The 22,897-nt window shown below is 37.4% G+C and overlaps 1 protein-coding gene and 1 non-coding gene across 2 annotated transcripts; one reads left to right on the top strand and one right to left on the bottom strand.

The window, feature by feature from the left end:
- Window positions 1-11,974: 11,974 nt before the first annotated feature.
- Window positions 11,975-12,118, bottom strand: LOC118009046. The gene has a single exon (XR_004678791.1). It is a non-coding gene; the product is annotated as a U4 spliceosomal RNA (small nuclear RNA).
- Window positions 12,119-18,407: 6,289 nt separating this feature from the next.
- Window positions 18,408-19,343, top strand: LOC118009024 (olfactory receptor 8S1-like). The gene has a single exon (XM_035002907.1). The coding sequence runs from the start codon at window positions 18,408-18,410 to the stop codon at window positions 19,341-19,343; it is 936 nt and encodes a 311-aa protein (XP_034858798.1).
- Window positions 19,344-22,897: the final 3,554 nt, after the last annotated feature.

Consider the following 22,897-nt stretch of genomic DNA (forward strand, 5'->3'; position numbering starts at 1 on the left):
TCATTGCAAAAACTCCACCTGGACCCTTCTTCTCTTTTTCCATTATGGAGCAAAAACTTTAATCCGCACAGAGTGTATCATCAAAACCTTTAATCTGAGGGTAAAATTTCTTTGTACCTTGGGTAATGGAAAAGAGAGGGAAATGTGGAGTACTACCCATGGGAAAAGAGCAGGATTTTGTGCTAGACAGAGAAAATATATACATTACCTAGAGAGTTACAAATATAAGAATTACAGCAGCCTCTTGTGGTTGCTACAGGTGGGAGTTTGGGAGGTGGGAGAAATGGGTGTGGGCATCAAAAGATAAAAAGAAAAAAAAAGAGGGCCATCTGGGTGGCTCAGTCGGTTAAGTATCTGACTCTTAACTTTAGCTCAGGTCTTGATCTTAGGGTTGTGAGTCCAAGCCCCACAATCAGGCCCAGCATGGAGCCTACTTAAAAAAAAAAAAAGAAATTCAGTACTAACAACCTTTTAAAAAAGGGAAAAGAAAAGAATTACAGCAGAATTCCCATTAAAACCATGCAACCAAGAAGACAGTAGAGTGAAATCTTTAAAGTTCTGCAAGAAAGAAATGGTCAACTGATAACTGTCTACCCAGCAGAGATAACCTTCAAAATTAAAGAATAAATAAAGATTTTCTAGGCAAACAAAACATGAGAGAATATATTGCCAGAAGACCTACTTTATAAAAAAGTTAAATGAGGTTTCTCAGGTACATGGAGTATTATATAAGCTAAGACTTTGGACATACAAAAAGAAATGGAGAGTATAAAAAATGAAGGGAAGTTAAAGTTTTGTACTACAAAAGTTCTGGACTACAACAAAGAAGCAGAAAAAACTGCTGAGCTCAAAAATTGGGGATGGCCATATAGAAAAGCATTGGAAGCATTTTACCTGTGTCACCCTATCCCCTGGTCCAAAGCAGCTCAGTTCCAGGAGGGATCCCCTCAGAGGATTTCATCCCATGGGGAAAAGGAGAGCATGAGAACCCCAGCCTCCTTGTTGTGGATATTTGCAGCCTTTGCTACTGAGGATTCCCATAGTCTTCACCAGGGCTTATCCCAGCTGATGGAGCTGCCTGGAATCCCCACCACTGCATCTCCTCCCTGGGGCTGGAGATGTTGCTGTGGTGAGACCTGCCCTCAGAGGCCCCAATCACTGTTGTGCCCCACTTTCTGGGATCAGGATGCTGCAGTACCTTGCCATATATGGGACCAGAGCTGATGATTCTCTGCACCCTGCCTCCAGTCCCAGGTCATAGCTTTGTCCTATCATTGCCAGGGCAGCCACTGCTTCTCTGAGTTCTACCCCTTGGGTCCCAAATAATTCTTTGACCACCATTACTTGGGCCATGCTGCCACTGCTCTGAGCCCCACCCCCAGATCACAGGTTATGGCTTTGACTTGCCATTACTGGGACCCAGCCACCACTGCTCTGCAATCTGCCCCCTGGGTCCTGACATGAAGCTTTAATGGACTTTCCTAGAGGAAAAAAAAGCTGAGGGAATTTTGTCACCACTAGACATGCTTACAAAAGAATGGTAAAAGGGAAATAAAAATTCTGAGACAAACAAGAATGGAAACACAGCATGCCATACCTTGTGGGAAGCAGCAAAAGCAGTTCTGAGAGGGAAATTTAAAGCACCTATATTGAGAAAAAAAGAAAGATCTCAAACAACCTAAACTTACCTGTCAAAGAAATAGAAAAGAAAGAATAAAATAAGATAAAAAATAAATGAAATAAAGACTAGGAAGACAATAGAAAAGATAAACAAAACTGAGTGTTGGTTTTTTGAAAAGACAAAATTGACAAACTTTTGCTAGACTTAAAAGAAAGAGCTGACACATAAATGAAAGAGGAAACATTACAACTGATATCAGAGAATATAAGAACCATGAGAGACTATGAATAATTATATGCCAGCATATTAGATAATTTAGAAGAAATGGATAAATTCCTAGAAACACACAAGTTACCAAGACTGAATCATGAAGTAATAGAAAATCTGAAAAGACCAATAATGAGAACAGATTGAATAAGTAATCAAAAATCTCCCAACAAATAAAATCCCAGGACCAGATAGCTTTACAGGTGAATTCTATCAAACATTTAAAGAATTAATGCAATTATTCTCAAACTCTACCAAGAAATTGAAGAGGAAGGAATACTTCCAAATGCATTTTATGAGGGCAGCATTACCCTGATACCAAAGCTAGACAAGGACACTTCAAGAAAGAAAATTACAGGTCCATATCCCTGATAAACATAGATGCAAAAATCCTCAAAAAACACTAGCAAACTGAATTCAAGAGCACACTAAAAAGATCATATGCCATGATCAAGGGGGATTCATCCCCAAAAATGGTTCAACATCTGCAAATCAATCAATGTGATAACACCATAACAACACAATGAAGAATAAAAATCTTATAATCATTTCAGTAGATGTAGAAAAAGCATTTGACAAAATATAATATTCTTTCATTATATATAAAAAAACTCTCAATAAATTTGGTATTGAAGGAATGTTCCCCAACATAACAGAGTCCATTTAACCAAGGAGGTGAAAGACCTGTAAATTGAAAACTATAAGTCTTTGATGAATAAATGGAAGAAGACATAAGTAAATGGAAAGATATTCTGTGTTGTGTTCTTGGATTGGAAGAATTAATATTGTTAAAATGTCCAAACTACACAAAGCGATCAGATGTAAAGCAATCCTTATCAAAATTACAATGGCATTTTTCAGAGAAAGAGAAAGAACTATCCTAAAGTGTCTGTGGAACCAGAAAAGGACCTAAATAGCCAAAGCAATCTTGAGAAAGAAGAACAAAACTGGAGGCTTCACACTTCCTGATTTCAAACTGTATTACAAAGCTATAGTAATCAAAGCAGTATGGTCCTGGCATTGAAACAGGGACAAAAATCAGTGGAACAGAATGGAAAGCCTAGAATAATTCTACATGTATATGGTGAACTAATATTTGGCAAAGGTAGAAAGAACAGACAATGGCAGAAAGGATTATTTCTTCAATAAATGGTGCTGGGAAGAGTAAATATCCACATGCAAAAGAATGAAACTACACCCCTATCTTATACCACTAACAAAAATTAATTTGAAATGGATCAAAAACTTAAATGTAAGACATGAAACCATAAAACTCATCTAAGAAAACATAGGATAAAAGATCTTTGATATTGGTATTGAAAATGAACTCTTTTTAAAAATATTTCATTTAAATTCTAGTTACTTAACACAAAGTGTAATACTAGTTTCAGGTGTACAATTTAGTGATTCAACACCTATATAGAACTCTGATGCTCATCACAAGTGCATTTCTGAATCACCATCACCTACTTAATCCATCCCCTCACCCACCTCCCCTCTGATAACTATCAATTTTTTCTCTATAGTTAAGAGTCTGTTCCTTAGTTTGCTTCTCTCTCTCTTTTTGCCCTATCCTCCTTTGTTTTATTTCTTAAATTCCCAATATGAGTAAAATTATATAGAATTTGTTTTGACTTATTTCAATTAGCATAATATTCTCTACCTCCTACCACATCATTGCAAATGTCAAGCTTTCATTCTTTTTAAAGTCTGAGTAATATTACATTTTATTTATTTATTTATTTATTTATTTATTTATTTATTTATTTAGAATAGAATAGAAGTACACACACACCACCTCTTCCTTATCCATTCATCAGTCAGTGGACACTTGGCTGTTTCTATAGTTTGGCAATAATAGATAATGCTGTTATAAACAAGAGCATGCATATGTCCCTTTAAATTAGTATTTTTGTATCCTTTGGGTAAATACCTGACAGTGCAATTTCTGGATCATAAGGTAGTTCTATTTTTCATTTTTGAGAAACCTCCATACTGTTTTCCAGAGTGGCTGCACCAGTTGGCATTCCCACCAACATTGTAAGAGGGTTCCCCTTTCTCTACATCCTGGCCAGCACCTGTTGTTGCTTGGGTTGTTGATTTTAGCCATTCTGACAGGTGTGAGGTGATATCTCATTGTACTTTCAATTTGTATTCCCTGATGGGAAAAAAAAAGAAAATGAATTTTTGAATAAGACACCAAAACTGGAGCACCTGGGTGGCTCCATCGTTAAGCATCTGCCTTCGGCTCAGGTCATGATCCCAGGGTTCTGGGATCGAGCCCTGCATTGGGCTCCCTGCTCTGTGGGAAGCCTGCTTCTCCCTCTCCCCCTCCCCCTGCTTGTGTTCCCTCTCTTGCTGTGTTTCTCTCTGTCAAATGAATAAATAAAATCTTAAAAATAAAAAAAGACACCAAAACCACAGACAGCAAAAGCTAAAATATTTATACAAGTGGGACTACATCAGACTAAAGAGCTCCTGCATAGCAAAAGAAACAATGTATAAGATGAAAAGGCAACTAAAGGGGTTGATAAGGGGTTACTATCCAAAATATATAAGGAACTCATACAACTCTATAGCAAAAAAGTAAATAATCCAATTAAAAATGGGCTTAAAATATAGTTTGTCTGATATAAGGATGGCTATTCCCGCTTTCTTTTGATGTCCATTAGCAGGATAAATGGTTCTCCACCCCCTCACTTTCAATCTGGAGGTGTCTTTGGGTCTAAAATGAGTTTCTTATAAGCAGCATATCAATGGGTCTTTTCTTTTTATCCATTCTGATACCTTACATCTTTTGATTGGAGTATTTAGTCCATTTACATTCAGAGTAATTATTGAAGGATATTAATTTTGGCCATTGTATTACCTATAAAGTTGCTGTTCCTATAGATTGTCTCTATTCCTTTCTGGTCTTTGTTACTTTTGGTCTCTCTTTCTGCTCAAAGGGTCACCTTTAATATTTCTTGCAGGGCTGGTTTAGTGTTCACAAACTCCTTTAGTTTTTGTTTGTCTTGGAAACTCTTTCTCTCTCCTATTCTGAATGACAGTGTTGCTGGATACAGTATTCTTAGCTGCATATTTTTCCCATTTAGCACCTTGAATATATCATGCCAGTCCTTTCTGGCTTGCCAGGTCTCTGTGGACAGGTCTGCTGCTTGCTTTATGTGTCTACCCTTGTAGTTTAAGAACCTCTTGTCCTGAACTGCTTTCAGGATTTTTTCTTTATCTTTGTAATTTGCAAGTTTCACTATAATATGTGAAGGTGTTGACCTACTTTTATTGATTTTGAGGGGAGTTCTCATGCCTCTTGGACTAGAATGCCTGTTTCCTTCCCCAGATTAGGGAAGTTCTCAGCTATAATTTGTTCAAATAAACCTTCTGCCACTTGTTCCCACTCTTCTTCTTCTGGGACCCTGATTATCTGGATATTATTTCACTTTATGAAATTGCTGAGTTCCCTAAATCTGTATTCGTGATCTGATAGTTTTCTTTCCCTTTTCCTTTCAGCTTCCTAATTTTTCGTATTATCTTCTATATCACTGATTCACTCTTCTGATTCATTCATCCTCATTTTTGTGACCTTTTTGTGACCACAACATGCTATTACTGAGATGCAGTCCCAAGTGGAGGTCACAAAAATGAGAATGAATGAATCAGAAGAGTGAATCAGCCTGACTAGATTTTAGTTCTTTATCTCTACAGTAAGGCTTCTTTAGTGTCTTCTATGTTTTTTTCAAGATTTTAAGCTAAAGACTGTAATAAGAGATGAATAAGGACACTATACATAATAAAGGGGTCTATCCAACAAGAAGATCTAACAATTGTAAATATTTATGCCCCTAATTTGGGAACAGTCAAATATATAAATCAATGAATGACAAACTTAAAGACTCATTTATAATAATACAATAATAGTAAGAGACTTTAATACCCCACTTACAGCAATGGACAGATCATCTAAGCAGAAGATCAACAAGGAAAAAAGGGCTTTGAATGACACACTGGACCAGATGGACTTCACAGATATATTGAGAGCATTTCATCCTAAAGCAGCAAAATACACATTATTTTCAAGTGCACATGGAACATTCTCCAGAGTAGATCACATACTGGGTCACAAATCAGGTCTCAACTGGTACAAAAAGACTGAGATCAAACCATGCATATTTTTAAACCACAATGCTATGAAACTTGAAGTCAACCACAAGAAAAAATTTGGAAAGAACTCAAATACATGGAGGCTAAAGAACATCCTACTAAAGAATGAATGGTCAACCAGGAAATTAAAAATTTAAAAAATACATGGAAGCAAATGAAAATGAAAACACAATAGTTCAGAACCTTTGGGATGCAACAAAGGCAATCTTAAAAGGGGAATATATAGCAATATAGGCTTTTCTTAAGCAAGAAAAGTCTCAAGTACACAAGGTAACCTTACACCTAAAGGAGCTGGAAAAAGAACAGCAAATAAAGTCTAAATCCAGTAGGAGAAGGGAAATAATAAATATTAGAGCTGAAAACAATGATATAGAAATAAAAAAAAAAGGGGCACCTGTGTGGCTCAGTTGGTTAAGTGTCTGCCTTTGGCTCGGGTCATGATCCCAGGGTCCCGGGATCGAGCCCCGCATTGGGCTCCCTGCTCAGCTAGGAGCCTGCTTCTTTCTCTGCCCCTCTTCCCTGCTCGTGCTCTCTCTCTCTCTCTCTCTGTCTGAAAGAAAGAAATAAAATCTTAAAAAAAAACAAAACAAAACAGTAGAACAGATCAAGGAAACTAGGAGCTTGTTCTTTGAAAGAATTAACAAGATTGGTAAACCACTAGCCAGACTTATCAAAAAGAAAAGAGAAAGGACCCAAATAAATAAAATCATGAATGAATGAAGAGAGTTCCCAACCAACACTGCAGAAATACAATTATAAGAGAATATTATGAGCAATTATATGCCAACAAATTAGGCAATCCGGAAGAAATGGATGCATTCCTGGGAACATATAAACTGCCAAAACTGAAACAGGAATAAATAGAAAATCTGAACAGACCCATAACCAGCAAAGAAATTGAATCAATAATCAAAAATCTCCCAAAAAACAAGAGTCCAGGGCCAGATAGCCTCCCAGGGAATTCTACCAAACATTTATTATTTTTTAAAGATTTTATTTATTTATTTGACAGAGAGAGACACAGCGAGAGAGGGGACACGGGGAGTGGGAGAGGAAGAAGCAGGCCTCCTGCAGGGAGCCCAATGAGGGGCTCGATCCCAGGACCCTGGGATCATGACCTGAGCTGAAGACAGACGCCCAGTGATTGAGCCACCCAGGCACCCCTCTACCAAACAATTAAAGAAGAATTATTACCTATTCTTCTGAAACTGTTTCAAAAAATAGAAATGGAAGGAAAACTTCCAAACTCTATGAGGCCAGCATAACTTGATCCCCAAACCAGACAAAGACCCCACTAAAAAAGAATTACAGACCAGTATTCCTGATGAACATGGATGCAAATATTCTCACCAAGATATGAATTAATAGGATCCAACTGTACATTAAAAACTGTACATTATTCACCATGACCAAGTAGGATTTATTCCTGGGCTGCAAGGGTGGTTCAACATCCACAAATCAATCAGTATGATACACCACATTAAAAAAGAAAGGACAAGAACTGTATGATCCTCTTAATAGAGGCAGGAAAAGCATTTGACAAAATACAGCATCATTTCTTGATAAAAATTCTCTGCTGTGTAGGGATAGAGGGAACATACCTCACTATCATAAAAGCCATGTACAAAAAACCCACAGAGAATATTATCCTCAATGGGGAAAAACTGAGAGCTTTTCCCCTAAGGTCAGGAACAGAACAAGGATGCCAACTCTCCCCACTGTTCTAGCTTCAGCAATCAAACAACAAAAAGAAATAAAAGGTATCCAAATCAGCAAAGAAGTCAAACTTTCGCTCTTTGCTGTTGACCTCATACTCTATGTGGAAAACCCAAAAGACTCCACCCCAAAATTGCTAGAACTGATACAGGAATTCAGCAAAGTCACAGGTTATAAAATCAATGCACAGAAGTCAGTTGCATTTCTATATACAAATGAGTCAGAAGAAAGAGAAATCGAGGAATTGATACCATTTGCAATTGCACCAAAAGCCATAAGATATCTACAAATAAACTTAACCAATAGGTAAAGGATCTGTACTCAAACTATAGAACAGTTATATGAAAGAAATTGAGGAAGACACAAAGAAATGGAAAAACATCCCATGCTCATGGATTGGCAGGACAAATATTGTTAAAATGTCTGTGCTACCCAAAGCAATCTACACATTCAATGCAACCCCTATCAAAATACCATCAACAGAGGTGCCTGGGTGGTTCAGTCGTTAAGCGTCTGCCTTCGGCTCAGGTCATGATCCTAGGGTCCTGGGATCGAGCCCCTCATCGGGCTCCCTGCTCAGCTGGAAGCCTGCTTCTCCCTCTCCCAACCCCCCTGCTTGTGTTCCCTCCCTCGCTGTCTCTCTCTCTGTCAAATAAATAAATAAAATCTTTAAAAAAAAAGTACCATCAACATTTTTCACAGAGCTGGAACAAATAATCCAAAAATTTGTATGGAACCACAAAAGACCTTGAATAACCAAAGGATTGTTGAAAAAGAAAACCAAAGCTGGTGGCATCACAATACCGGACATCAAACTGTACTACAAAGCTGTAATCATCAAGGCAGTATGGTACTGGCACAAAAACAGACACATAGATCAGTGGAATAGAATAGAGAATCCAACCCTCAACCCTATGGTCAACTAATCTTTGACAAAGCAGGAAAGAATATCCAATGGAAAAAAGTCTCTTCAACAAATGGTGTTGGAAAAATTGGACAGCCACATGCAGAAGAATGAAATGGGACCACTTTCTTACACCATACACAAAAATAAACTCAAAATGGGTGAAAGAGCTAAAGTGAGACAGAAATTCATCAAAATCCTAAAGGAGAACATAGCCGGCAAACTCTTTGATCTTGGCTGTAGCAGCTTCTTGCTAGACACATCTCCAAATGCAAGGGAAAACCAAAAATGAACCATTGGGATTTCATCAGGATAAAAAGTTTTTGGATAAAAAGCAAAGGAAACAATCAACAAAACTAAAAGGCAACCTTCAGAATGGGAGAAGATATTCTCAAATGACATATCAGATAAAGGGCTAGTATCCAAAATACATAAAGAACATATTAAAGTCAACACCTCCAGGGGCGGCCTGGGTGGCTCAGTCGTTAAGTGTCTGCCTTCTGCTCGGGTCATGATCCTGGGTCCTGGGATCGAGCCCTGCATCCAAGGCTCCCTGCTCTGCGGGAAGCCTGCTTCTCCCTCTCCCCCTCCCCCTGCTTGTGTTCCCTCTCTCGCTGTGTTTCTCTCTGTCAAATAAATAAATAAATAAATCTTTAAAAAAATTTATTGGCTTTAGATTACATGTCTTCTCAAAATGATTTTGTGCTGCAACTGTAGATACACAATTTTACTGTTCTCCCCCAGAGATGAGGACGTCCTTTGAGAGGCTGAATGACTTAAATGCATGGCTCTGATCTTGTTTGTTCTCCCATTCCCCTTTACACGTTATGTAGCATGAAATTAGCATTGATTTGGAGTCTTGTTGAGTCCACATAGTCAAATAGATACCACACATAGTCAATACACAACAAGTTGATATAACTGAGAATTGGAATATGTAAACTATCAAACCAGATTTCAAATTTATATCTCTTTGATATTGATGCAGCAATTGCAAATAGTGTTCCCGACTACAAAGGTACTAGCACACATACCCAAGACAGAGGTGCAATAATTTTTTTGCTCAATATAGCACTAATTATAATAGTTTGACTTTGAATCAGCTTGAATAATCATCAATGGGAGAATGGCTAAGTAAATTACGTATTATGAATATCACATAGGCATAAAGAGGAAAAAGATAGGTAGTGCATGTAGGCATGAAAAGAACTCCAAAGCTCGTAATTAAATGATGAAAACAAGCTGGAGCATACGTACAGATCTCATATATGTACAGAAAAATGCCTCTGAGCATATCTGCTAAATCATTATATCTAGGTAAGGTGGTATAGTGTTTAATGATATGGCAGAAGATTGTTTCATAGTTTCTTACATAATGAAAGACTAATGAAAAGCAAGTTTGTCTTGTTTTTACTCATTTGACTATCCTGATATTCAGTTCACTTGTATTTACAAACCTATTTCATATACACATGGGAAGATCAGGAGATAAACTCAGTCACTTCTCAGTTTCCATAGTAAATCCCAGGAGGGTTCATCCACCTTGTTTTGGGCTGTGGGAAAATCCTGGCTCCCTTCACAGGGACCAGATTTTCTTTTCCCTCCCTGTTCCTATGGAACTGTCATCAGAATGGTAGGATTTGAGAAGGGAGGGAAAACTGAATGGGAAGAAATCAGAGAGTGAGATAAACCATGAGAGACTCTTGACTCCGGGAAACAAACTAAGGATTGCGCATAGGGAGTTGGATGGGGGGATGGGGTAACTGGGTGGGTAATGGGCATTAAGGAGGGCACATGATGTGATGAGCACTGGGTGTTATACACAACTAATGAATCATTGAACATTATATCAAAAACTAATGATGTACTATATATGTTGGCGAATTGAATTTAAAAAAGAATGGTAAGATTTGTCATTCAGTAGTTCAAAGTGATTGTTTCAACCCAGAATTTCCAGCAATGTTGCATAATAAAGTCCCCTGTTGCCCTCCCAAAAGTTCTTCTTTTTAGTTAATGAGTCCAAAGTCAAACTTCTAGTGTGACCCTGGGGACTGCCTAACATTAGCCAGCTGCCTCTTAGTTTCCCCATTCAATTCTAAAACCCATCAACTGACAAAACCCAGCTGCCTACCTCTGATTGGTTACATGGGAGGATCCATTATTTGGACAGTGCAAACAGCAAGGTATTTATCATAAAGGAAGTTAAGTGGACAAATGATTGTGTGATCAGGATTAAGAAAGATGAAAGAAATTGCTCAAATGAGATGATTCTCAAGCAGAAATTAGGAAAGGTTTCTGAAGATTTATCTTAGGGTCTTTTGGAGCCTGGGTAAACACTTCTTTTTTCTCATCCAGCTTTTTAGACTGAAACTTATACCTTTTCACAGAGTAGTTGTGGTACATCCTCTCTTTATGGGAATCACCTGAGCAAGTATGGCTTCACTTATTAACCCTGAGCTCCAAGAATACAAGCCAAGAGCATAATAATGTCCTTCCTAAATTGTCTGATGTTTTTGTTCCTTCTGACCAGCTCCATGAGCTACTTTCTTCTCCCTTCTCTCTTGCCTTCCCTCTCTTTATGGCTTTCTTAGACACTTACTTTTTATTCCTTTCATCTAAATTCTTTTTTACTGTCTTAGACCTCTTCTGCAATGCACTAGTTTTTATCTGTTCCCTAAGATGTTCTGGGCAGCTTCTCAGATGTATCTCTTTTCCTCATCCTTTGAAATTTAAGCATTTTAAATAAATTGAAAACTGAGTTTGTTAAAGCTTTTATTTTATGTAAATTAATTAAATTATTATAACACTGCAAAGTGGGTATTGTTATCCCCACTGTGCAGATGGGAAACATGAAATTAAAAAGATGAAATTTCTTTTTAAGCTTACATATTGAGAAAATAGCAGATCTGGGATAGGGCCCCACATATGTCTTCCTCCAAGGAGGTCTGCATCTGCTGCTTCTCTGCCTTTTGGCATAGAACCTGCATTTTTTCAGGGTCTGAAAGGTTGGGCCACTGAGATTACCTGACCAGGTAAGAACATCAAGCACATTATTTCTAATCTTTGTAGATTAAAATCTTCTTTATGCCCTGAACTCCAGGGAGTTGCACTTTTGCAGTTAAAAAAATAAATCAGAGTTTGTATCAGGTAAGTTAGATTTGTTTTATGTAATTTTATGAGTTGTCAGCTTTTCCTTAAACATCAGTACTATAAAATAATATCTTTAAGAAATGCATACATTGCAACAATAAGTATATTTGTTAGGTCTTGCTTTCTTAAGCAGAGATCTTGCCACTTTGTCTTCATATGTGTGTATAAAACCAAGAAGTAAATAAAGTCAAAACTGACTATATATAGCATATAGTACATTTGAATCAATAGACTTCTATTAGCAATAATCGCGCCTCGGATAAACCTCATTGGCTACGATACTGCCACTGCGCAAAGCTGAATCAATAGACTTCTAATTCCCTCACAACAGGAATTGTTGTTATTGTCAGCATAAACTTATCCACTTCTGACAATGTACATGATTTTGGATGTCAACATAAAGCAATAAACAAAAGAAAATCAGTAAGATACTTGCAAAAAAATCACAACACTGTTAAACTCACCCAGATCTATATTTGTGGAGCAACTGCACAATCATTTGTTTATAAGTTTCTAGTTCAACATTTTCTTTTATTCTGCAAATCTATACCTAAAAATTAAGTTATTTAAAATATTTAAAAATCATCAAGAAAGCCAAACAGTTCAGTAATTCAAGATGTGTTTTCCATTTCTGTTTGACTCTAGTTGCTTTTTTTGCACCATTTTGACGTGAAAATATGGCTTTAATGCTGTTAACTAAAGATCTCAAGGCATAACCATGTTGGTAGAGAGGGCTAACATAGCAAGCACGTTGGGCACTCATCACACCTGAACGATTGGGCCAGCTACTTGGTTGACATGTGCAGGGCAAATAACTTGTTGGATTTCTACCCTAACCAGCTGATTTTGCAGTGCATTAACAGAATATTAGATTTTCTGTTGCTTCAATTATAGGGATTTGAAGTATGATTCCTCATTTGCTTTTCGATTTTGGTCACTTTACCTAGCATATATTTTACATATGTTGGTCAAGTTCTATATATTCTTACTTCTTATGGAGGTAAGAATTCACAGTTTTCACTTAACAAAAGCAAAAGGAAAAGCACATGAATAGTTGTCTTAATTATGTATTTGAATACATAATTTGTTTATTTGGCATGTGTATGGTGGGTATAGAGGGAGTGTGTTTATTTATTTATTTATTTATTTATTTATTTATTTATTTATTTTTAATTTTATTATGTTATGTTAGTCACCATACAATACATCATTAGTTTTTGATGTGGTGATCCATGATTCATAGAGGGAGTGTGTTTTAACCAAGAATAACATTTTACTATCAGATTTATACTGCAAACACAATGGCCGGGTAACTAAGGGAAATACACTGTAACTGTTTTCTATAAATTTTTGTATTTTAAGAAATATCATTTAGCTTTAATTTGATCTTCCACAGTGGAAAATTCTAAGTAAAACACAGTTATTCAATTTGTGTGGGGGGGGAGTTTTTAAAGAATTTTAAAAAGATTTTTCGTTTTGAAAAATTGTAAACATATAGGAAAGTTGAAAGAGTAATATGATAGTATAACTTTCACCTAGATCCACAAATTGTTAGCATCTTGCTACATATACTTTATTAATTTATCTATATGTAGTATTGTATTATGTATGTATGTATCTACTTTGATCTGCTGAATCATTTTAAAGTAAGTTATGACACTGCAACACCTCACTTGTGAATACTTAAGCATTCATCTCCTATGAACAAGGATATTCTCTTACATAATCACAATCCCATTGACAGACCTGAGATAAATAACAGTAATTCGATAAATATCTAATATTGAGTTTGTGTTTTAACAGATGGGATTTGAAGCCTTTTGAAATGTAGGTAGTGCTTCCTTGCCCTCTAAGATAGTATTTCAGCTCTAAAGAATTGTTACAGTGTCATTCTTTTGGTGCCTCACCATGTTGTCCATGCTTCTAGGACAAATGTGACTACTATAGGGTACCAGAGATGTGAGGTAGTAAGCTTTGTCATTTGGTGCTCTTCCTGGCAAGCTGGAACTGGAAACTCCAGAGGGTGATATTAGTTACTGTGCAATGTATACAGCTAGTCCTCACTCACGTGGAGAAGTACTGTTTAAAAGCTTGTCAATCAATTGCTTAATAGGAATCATTGTGATTTGTATATAAATCCTTGGGAAATTTTACTGCAGTATAATTTATGTAATAATACTATTGATTTCCAGGTTTGTTTAGTAAAGCTTTGTGAAATGAAACCAGACCAAAGACCTCCCCAGAGCATATGAGATATCTCATCAGTCAAGGAGCGAGACATAAAGCAAAACCAGGACACATATAGAAAAAAGGTGATGGTTATCTTTGGCACTTCTTGTTTCATATTTCCCCCCAATGCCAAGGGCCCCTTATAAAGTAAGGGACTTCAACTAATACAGACTATTTAGAAGCTTGTATCTTGGTTACATTGACTGGCTTGTCTTCTTTCTCCTTTCTTTCTTTCTTTCTTTCTTTCTTTCTTTCTTTCTTTCTTTCTTTCTTTCTTTCAAGCAGTCTCTTGCTCATTTATTCATTCATTTGTTCATGTTTTTCACTATCACATTCTGAGTAACCCTTATGGGCTATTTATTATGCTTGGTACCCTTTGTCTGACTCTGAAATTAACACTTCTCAGGGAACTTTTAGTTTGGGCAAGAGCCAACTAATTTCCTCCACATAATGGTGTTAATATCTAGAAACAAACCTATCCTATTATGTTTCCAGAGCTGTTTAAATTTTGAAATAGAGACTAAAGAAATAAATCAATAATGGTCATGTTTCAGGAATGAACCACAATAAAAAATTGAAGTTTTAATATAAATTTTAAAGCACCTGATTGAGATGACATTGACAAAAAGCTGAACATATTTAATGTATAAATTTGCTGAGTGTGGAGATAAGTATACATCGGTGAGACCACCACTACAATCTATGCCATAAATATATCTATCACCTTCAAAAGTTTCCTCCTACCCTCTTTATTTATTATTTTAACTTTTTTTAAATCATTTTAAAGATTTTATTTATTTATTTGAGAGAGAGAGAATGAGAGACAGAGAGCATGAGAAGGAGGAGGGTCAGAGGGAGAAGCAGACTCCCTGCCGAGCAGGGAGCCCGATGCGGGACTCGATCCTGGGACTCCAGGATCATGACCTGAGCCGAAGGCAGTCGTTTAACCAACTGAGCCACCCAGGCGCCCTATTTTAACTTTTTGTGTGTGAAAATAACATTTAAGATATATCCTGTTAGCCACTTTTTAAGTATATAATACAGTATTACTAATTATGGTCATGATGGTATATAGTAGATCTCAGGACTTATTCATCTTGTGTAACTGATTTTGAACCCTTTGACTTATACCTCCCTATTTCTCCTCCTCTCAGCCCCTGGTAATCATATTCTACTCTCTGCTTCTATGAGTTTGACTATTTTAGATTCCTCATATAGTTGTTATCATGTAGTATTTTTCCTTCCGCATCTGGCTTATTTCACTTAGCATATAATCCTCCAAGTTCATCCATGTTGTTGCAAATGGCAGGATTTTCTTTTTTAAGGCTGAGTAATACTCTATTACATGTATATGTGACATTTTCTTTATCCGTTAATCTGTGATGGACTCTTAGGTTGTTACCATGTCTTGACTACTGTGAATAATGTGGCAATGAATATTGGAGTGCACATATTTCTTCAAGAGGAAACTTTAACAAGGAAAGTCCTTCACTGTCAGCCAGGCCAGAGATTCTGGGTAGGCTGGTTGATGGGGACCAAGAGCAGGCTGGCTGATGGGGTATGTGGGTTGGCATTGTGCTCTTTGCTGGGGTTCACAGGCAGGCAGGTGGTGCTGGGATACGTGGGCAGGTAAATCTGGGGCTGGCATCTGTGGGTATGCTTTCTCTCTCTTTCCCCCATGGGAGAACTTGCGGGTCAAGGATCTTCATGCAGTTCTCTATGCTGAGTTGTGAGAAGGTTGACATGGGTAAAGGTATTTCTTACCCTTTCAAATGTGTCTTTTCTTATTTCTGTGTTCCTCCAGAGTGCTGTAATCTGTCACCTGGATTCCAGATCGTTCATAAAGGTATTTTCATCCATGGATGGTTGTTAAATTGGTGTTTCTTTGGGGGGATAAGGGCTGGGACCTCTTATTCCACCATCTTACTAACATCACTCCTTAATTTTATTTATTTTTATTTTTTTTAAAGATTTTATTTATTTATCTGAGAGACAGAATGGGAGATAGAGAGCATGAGAGGGTGAGGTTCAGAGGGAGAAGCAGACTCCCTGCTGAACAGGGAGCCCGATGTGGGACTCGATCCCAGGACTCCAGGATCATGACCTGAGCCGAAGGCAGTTGTTTAACCAACTGAGCCACCCAGGCGCCCCTTAATTTTATTTTTAAAAGATTGTTCTGCGAACCTCTAAATTATATTAAAGAAGAAACTTACTGGGAAATCAAACCCCTAGCATTGACTTTTATCACAATGGTTGTTTCTTTGCAAGGTATTGCCTTGATCCAAGGTTCGGATTCTCTCTGCAGTTCATGGAATCTCTGGATCTAGTTAGTTGGACTATTTTTGTTGGTAGCCAAGAGAAAGGGAATTTTATTTTGTATGTACTGGCTCTGAAGTCATACAACACAAACCTCACTCCTGGCTACTGTGAATCCTTACTTGGGTTCTCTTGCTTTGCTCTTGGGGTGATGGGGTGATCTCAGGATGAGCATTGAGAGCCCCCATGCATAATATTGCTATATCTAAAGAGTGAAAAAATAAGAATTTAAGAGATTATCTCCATAGTCTGACCCCAAGTAATTATAAATAAATACCTATATATTGCCCACAATTTATTATTTTTCATTGCTAGTGTTGAATCCATCATAAATGTTAACTTCCAATTTATGATTTTCTACTTCTTTAAAAAAGTATTCTTTTTTTTAATTAACATATAGTGTATTATTTGTTTCAGGGGTATAGGTTGTGATTCATCAGTCTTACACAATTCACAGCACTCACCATGGCACATACCCTACCCAATGTCCATCACCCAGCCACACCATTCCTTCCACCCCCCTCCACTCCAACAACCCTCAGTTTGTTTCCTGAGATTAAGAGTCTCTTATGAAAAAAAAAAAAAAAAAAGAGTCTCTTATGGTTTGTTTCCCTCTCTGGTTTCATCTTGTTTCATTTTTCCCTCCCTTACCCTATGATCCTCTGTCTTGTTAAATCAGTATTCTTAATGTTGACTTCACAAGCTGAAGAGTTTTATTACTTACTGGATCTGAAAGTATTGTTGCCACAAAACATTGTACTACCAACTAAAAATTCAGATAATTAGGTTTTGTTCCTTACATGGACTGGGATGCTTAGCTGTTCAGTCAGTGAATCAACAACCGGATAGTTCCCTCAGTCTTTGCTGATGGAGTAAATGAAGTAGTGTTGAATTAGAATAGCAAGGGCCAGGGAGCAGCTCCAGTTTGAGGCAAGAATATTGAGCAGTTATATTGAGACTCAGGTGAAGTCTAAAATATCAGGCCAGTACGAGGATATATGCACAAGTTTCAAAGTATGAGGAGAGTTTAGATAACCATGTGGGGGCCTTAAAACCTGTAATAATGGCCTCGACGGGAGTGGTGACTACATATATTCCTGGATATGTGACTTTTAGGGTTAGCATGATGATCTAATCAAAGCATTGTCCTGTTAAGTGGGAACAGCTTCTCATGACCGATTGTAGTCATAGCATTGCCCACCTAAAATATCACTGGGCATCATGATCTAGGCTACCAGTTTTTAAAACTTGATTATTATTTTGTGAATGTATTTTAAAATTAAATTACAATATGATGCCATTAAATAAAATGAAGGAAATTTAAAATTATAAAAATCCAGAACAATCTAATTCTGCATCTAGTTTCTAATTCCTTGATGTCTTATTGTCCTCCTATCCTGTAATAGTTTCTTACACTTCACCTTGACCCCTATGCCCATGATTGTGCACGTCCTTTGTCATTATCAATACCTTTATAATTTATTGTGTACATGTGGGCATGCTTGCACACAGCCACATGCACAACCAATAATCTCATTTACACTTTATTGAAAACAAATGGAAGCAGTCAAATGGAAACTCACTTCTTGTACTCTTGACCGTCTCTCCTAGACACAGAATACACAAAGTATCCCTGCTCCTACCTAAGTCCTTTGAATCTAGACTTAATCCTACCTCAATTTCTCAGGTAATTCACTCCTGAGATTTTCTTCTCTACCTTCTTCTCATATCAGGAAACTTCTTTTCAAATGTATCACTCTAAACTACATTATGGCTCCAAAAAAGATTATAATAAAAATAGGATCTTGGCTTATTTAAAATACCAATGGCTGGCTCCATAGCTCAGGGGTTAGAGCACTGGTCTTGTAAAATACCAATGGCAAGATGATGACCAAGAAATTAACTTTTAAATACCTGAATGTGGATTGTGGGACAGTAATGAAAAGATATTCATGTTGAATAAGATCTAGGTAGTGGGGTACTGAGATGCACTGAAAGACTTTTGGTGAATCTTCTTGTTTTCCAGAGAGAACACTTCTATATATGGCAATGAAAAACTACAGTGCTATCAGTGAGTTCATTCTCCTTGGACTATCCATTGACCCCAATATTCAGGACATACTCTTTGTGTTATTCCTTCTGATTTATCTCTTCACTCTGATGGGAAATTTCTTGATGCTGCTGGTAATTAGGCCTGATTCCCACCTCCACATGCCCATGTACTTCTTTTTGAGACAGCTCTCCTTCCTGGACCTCTGCCACTCATCTGTCACAGTCCCCAAGATGCTGGAGAATCTACTTTCTGAAAGCAAAACCATCTTTGTAGAGAGCTGCCTGGCTCAGGCCTTCTTTTTGTTTGCCACGGGGGGTACTGAGGCCTGTCTGCTGGCTGTGATGGCCTATGACCGCTATGTGGCCATCACCTGCCCTCTGCTCTATGGCCAAGTGATGAGCAACCAGCTCTGTGTTGGGATGGTGTGGGGTTCCTGGGGCCTGGCCTTTGCTGATGCTCTCATGAATATCCTCTTGGCTGTCAATTTAGACTATTGTGAGGACCAGACTATTCCCCACTTCAGCTGTGAGCTGTCTTCTCTCTTCTCTCTGTCTTGCTCTGATACCTCCACCAACTTCACACTCCTGCTCTGCTCCTCTGTCCTACATTTCTTTGGAACCTTCCTTATGATTGTTTTCTCCTATGCCCAAATTGTCTCCACCATCCTGAGTATCAGCTCCACCTCAGGCAGAGGCAAGGCTTTCTCCACCTGCTCCTCCCACCTCACTACTGTGACCTTGTTCTATGGCTCAGGTTTCCTCAGCTATCTCTTGCCAACTTCAGGCTCCCCTCTGGAGATGATGTTCTCCTTACAGTACAGTGTGGTCACTCCCATGCTAAACCCCCTCATTTATAGCCTGCAGAACAAGGAGGTGAAGGCAGCTATGGGAAGAATGTTCAGAAAATACTTGCATTCTTTCATGTAGTAGCCACAAAATCATGACTAAAGGGAAACTGAACTATTATGCTACATGATCAAATAATGGATTTTAAGTAGAGTTTCTTGGTTGTCCATGATGCTAGATGCTACAGAGAACATAGTGGCATTTATTTCCTTGAAAATGCTCATGAAGAGGACAGAAAACTAATATCTCAGGTTGATTAGGGTTAATTCTTATTTAGAAAAGGAGAAATGAATCAGATAGCCTTCCTTTTTTAGAGGATCATTTTATAAAAATATTATTTTTCATATCTATGTGGACATCTATTGCTATTGGTTGCTCATTACTCCTTCACACTTCTTCAAATAATTACACCCAAATCCTTAGGAAAACTAGTTCTCTCAAATTCATGTCTGTAATACGGGGTGATCCAATAACCTAGGATAGGCTCACTTTTCTATCCCTTTCTCCTAACAGTGCACTGAGGCAAGGATTAAAACCAAGACCCAAGTGAGGTTATTCAGAATCTTACTCTAGGAAATTCAAGTACTTAGGAGGAGTAAACAACAAGAAAAGACAGTACTTGGAACAGAGTCAATCTGACTGTAGTGCCTAAAGAGACCATGAAATCCGGCTCTCCTAGCAGTTGTCCTTCCTGAGGTCATATTTTTAACAAATATAGTAACAATACTAATTTGTTACATTTCTTAACTCATGTCGAGAAGTGTGCTAAGTTCCGTGATGGGCAGGCTGCCCCCCAAAGAGGTCCTCCTAAATCCCTGGAAACTATGAATATGTTATATGGCATAAGGGATTGGGCAGATGTATAAAATTGTAGACCTTAAAATAGGGAGAGTATCCTGGATTATCCAGGTGGGCTCAGTCTAATCACATGAATGCTTAAAAGCAGGGAAACTTCTCCAGCTGTAGTCAGGAACAAAAGCCAGAAGGGAAGGTCAGAGATAATATAAGCATAAGAAGAACTCAACTGACCATTGTTGGCTTTAATCATGGATAAGGGCCATTAGCCAGAGACTGTGTGGCCTCTAGAAACTAAGAACAATTCCCAGCCAAGAGCCAGGAAAGAAACAGGAACCTCAGTTTGTGGAATTCAGAGAACTGACTTCTGCCAACCAACCTGAATGATGTCTCCTCCAGATCCTTCAGGTAAGGCCTGCTGGCTTGATTTGGGCCTTGTGTGATCCAGAAAAGTAGAATCAGTTGAGCCTATCCAGATTCTGACGTAAAGATCTCTGAGATAATATATTTCTGCCATTTTAAATCACTAAGTTTGTGGTAATTTGTTATAGCTGCAATAGAAAACTAATACAGTACCTTACCTTTATTATCCTACTTAATCATCTCAACAGGCATGAGATACATTTATTGTTAGTTTTCCTTTACTGGTGAGGAAGTGAGAATGTTTGCCTGTCCAGTGATTCATAGCAAGGAAATGGTGGAGCTGGAATTTAACCTATGCAGTTAGAACAGAGTACATGTTCTCAGTCACTGAACTACCCTCTCCATTAAGTCTACAAGGCTCACAGATCCTTTTTATAATTATTTATTATCAGATTCAGTTGCTTACAACTAAAGAATGGTAACTGATACAGGTATCAAAGGTGAAATTAAGTCAACTGAACTTTAGTGAAATGCAAAGTGTTTAGAATTAGTTATTTGGTTAAGATTTGAGAAAAGAAAGTAATTCGTATGCTACCCTTCCTCTTCTGTTTTGTGAATCATCCTTTTTTCCCCCAAAAGTTCCTTTTCTGCCTTTAATCAGGTCATCCACAGTCAGTTTCTGTTGTTTTCAAAGAAAGCAAATTAGTTTTGAAATTGGAACTGGAGATTCATTTGTAGACAACAACTCTCAGGGAAGTGAGGATATGTAAAATTAGTTATTGTGCTAAGATGTGTACAGTGAAGTGACTTGTCCTTCCATTTTTTTCTGCTCACGATATGTAATTGCCACCCTTAAGACCCATGATTGCCCGAGACTGTGGATATTGTGCTAAGCCTCTGAATAAGGAGAAAGTGCTAAAATTAAGCAAGTCCAAGAGAAGAGGAATGCCAAGACCACAGGTCTTCTGTTGTCAAGATAATTATTTCATTTCTTGATTTTTGACCTTAAGGTACAGAATGAACTTCAGGGCCTTTCTTTCCCTATGCTGAAACGATGTCTTTCATTTTATAGATATAGAGCAGAGGCTATACAAAATAACTCAGAGATTGAGTCCATGAATTTGCTATCACAACAGGTTGCTTATGGGAGAATTAGATGTTTATCAGGGGATTGTATCATCTGAATAATTGGAATAATGACATTGTGGAGATTTTGGAGGACCTGGAAAACAATGAACCTCCAATCTCTCTAAAGCTACAATGTCTACCTTGCTTAGCATGCTGTCTCCCTAATGGAAGAAAGTTAGTAACTCCTCCTATCTTATATTCTTCCACGATGCTCTATTGAGGCCTAGAATTCAAACTAACATGGCCTGAAAGCTAAAATCAGAATCAGAGAAGGAAAGAATTACACATAGAAGAAATGATAGTAATGGATGAATTTTTATCTCCAATAATCTAGGGAATATTTCTAGGAATGAATTTTATTTTCTCTTAACTAAGGAGTGTATATTTAATTGCTATGTAGTGTTGTTTTTTAAAATAATTTTTGCATATATATATATTAATTTATCCAGACATTTTATATAAATACCTAAATGGGACCATATCATACAGTCTTTTCCTGGTGATTTGGGGCCAGGGAGCGGGGGGCTTGCCACCCTTTCAACATCTTCTCCTACTTATTTTCCACTCAAGGTAACCCATGTTAACTACAAAGTATTTATCTTTCTTAACTTTCTTTGGCTTATATATTCATATTCAAATTTCTGCATGCATATTCTGTCATATATATATATATATATATAGAAGCTTTTCCATCTCTGTTTAAAAACTATATATAATACACATTTTTCTTTTCTCATTCATTAATAATTTATAAAACTTACTACATGTCAAATGGCATAGCTCTAATTCATTTTTGTGTGTGTCAGCATTAAATCCCATCTTGTGACTGTGTCATAGTTTCTCAAGCCATTCCCCTACATATGGATTCACTTTGCTTCCATTTAAAAAAATTTTTATGAGTATAGTTGACATACAATATTACATTAGTTTCAGGTGTAGAACATAGTGATTCAGCTTCTTTATACCTTATGTTAGGCCCACCACAAGGGTAGCTACCATCTGTCATAATGCAACACTATTACAGTATCATTGACATATTCCTTATGCTGTGCCTTTTATTCCTGGATTTATTCCTTCCATAACTGGAAGCCTGTATCTCCCACTCTCCTCCACCCATTTTGCCCATCCCCTGACCCATCTCCCCTCCAGCGGCCATCAATTCTTTGTGTTTACAGGTCTGATTCTGCTTTTTGTTTATTTGTTTATTTATTTGTTATGTTTTTAGACCATGTATAAGTGAAATCATATGGTATTTGTCTTTCTCAGTCTGACATATTTTGCTTAGCCAAAATATGGAAGCAACTTTGCTTCCCATTTTTAACCACTACAAAAAATGCTACAATAAACAT

The sequence above is a fragment of the Mirounga leonina genome, unplaced genomic scaffold (genome assembly GCF_011800145.1).
Source record: "Mirounga leonina isolate KUSES-001 unplaced genomic scaffold, KU_Mleo_1.0 Mir_126, whole genome shotgun sequence".
In the NCBI taxonomy this organism is placed as follows: Eukaryota; Metazoa; Chordata; class Mammalia; order Carnivora; family Phocidae; genus Mirounga; species Mirounga leonina.